General features: G+C 45.1%; 1 protein-coding gene across 1 annotated transcript; it reads right to left on the bottom strand.

Annotated features, from left to right (window-relative positions):
* Positions 1-651: 651 nt before the first annotated feature.
* On the bottom strand, positions 652-882 carry LOC104537720 (histone H2A-like; the record flags this gene model as incomplete). The annotated part of the gene is made up of 1 exon (XM_010180688.1): positions 652-882. A coding segment is annotated over one exon (231 nt), but the record flags the coding sequence as incomplete, so codon positions are not given.
* Positions 883-884: the final 2 nt, after the last annotated feature.

The raw sequence follows: 884 nt of genomic DNA on the forward strand, positions 1-884 counted from the left end.
TTTCAACATCCTGATGGCAAAGGTCAGTGCTATATATATGAGGTAGACTCAAAACTGGCAATAGCCCTTTTTTACCTCAAACTGTGTCCAGCATCTAAAAATTACTCTCAAACCCGTTCAGCTTCCAAGCAGGAAATCGGCACAGCAACTCGAAGCCAGAAGAAAGCTGTATTAAAAATTAATAATTTGGAATGCCTAGTTATGAGGGGCGATTTAAAAACAAAAAAAAAACTAACCACGAAAATGAAAAAAAAACCCACAAAACAAAACAAGAAAAAAAGGTTCTCTGCAGGGGCTGGGTTGTTTTTTAAAGACATCGGTGAGTTCCCTCTACTTCACACAGCGTTAAGCTGACACAAGAGAAGGCTGTGGGCTCCACCTTGCAGTAACCTTCAGCTGTTGTCCTCATCCCTACGAGAGCAAAATGATTCCTTACATACGAAATACAACTTCATTTTCAGCATGAATTTACCAGCAATTACCTGTTATTTTGCAATATAGATGTAAAATTTAATCATTTTTGAGTGTGAAAATAAGTATTTGGGGATTTTATTTTTTTTTAGGATCTACAGCTCCTTTTAAGAGAAAGTGGGTGGCTCTGAAAAGAGCCTTTGGGTTACTCTTGAGGCGAGATGACTCCTCAGGTTACTTTTACTTGCTCTTGGCTTTGTGGCTGTCGGTCTTCTTGGGCAGCAGCACGGCCTGGATGTTGGGCAGCACACCGCCCTGCGCGATAGTCACCTTGCCCAGCAGCTTGTTGAGCTCCTCGTCGTTGCGGATGGCCAGCTGCAGGTGGCGGGGGATGATGCGCGTCTTCTTGTTGTCGCGGGCCGCGTTGCCCGCCAGCTCCAGGATCTCGGCCGTCAGGTACTCCAGCACGGCCG

This window comes from Mesitornis unicolor, unplaced genomic scaffold (assembly GCF_000695765.1).
Source record: "Mesitornis unicolor isolate BGI_N332 unplaced genomic scaffold, ASM69576v1 scaffold37703, whole genome shotgun sequence".
Lineage (NCBI taxonomy): Eukaryota > Metazoa > Chordata > Aves > Mesitornithiformes > Mesitornithidae > Mesitornis > Mesitornis unicolor.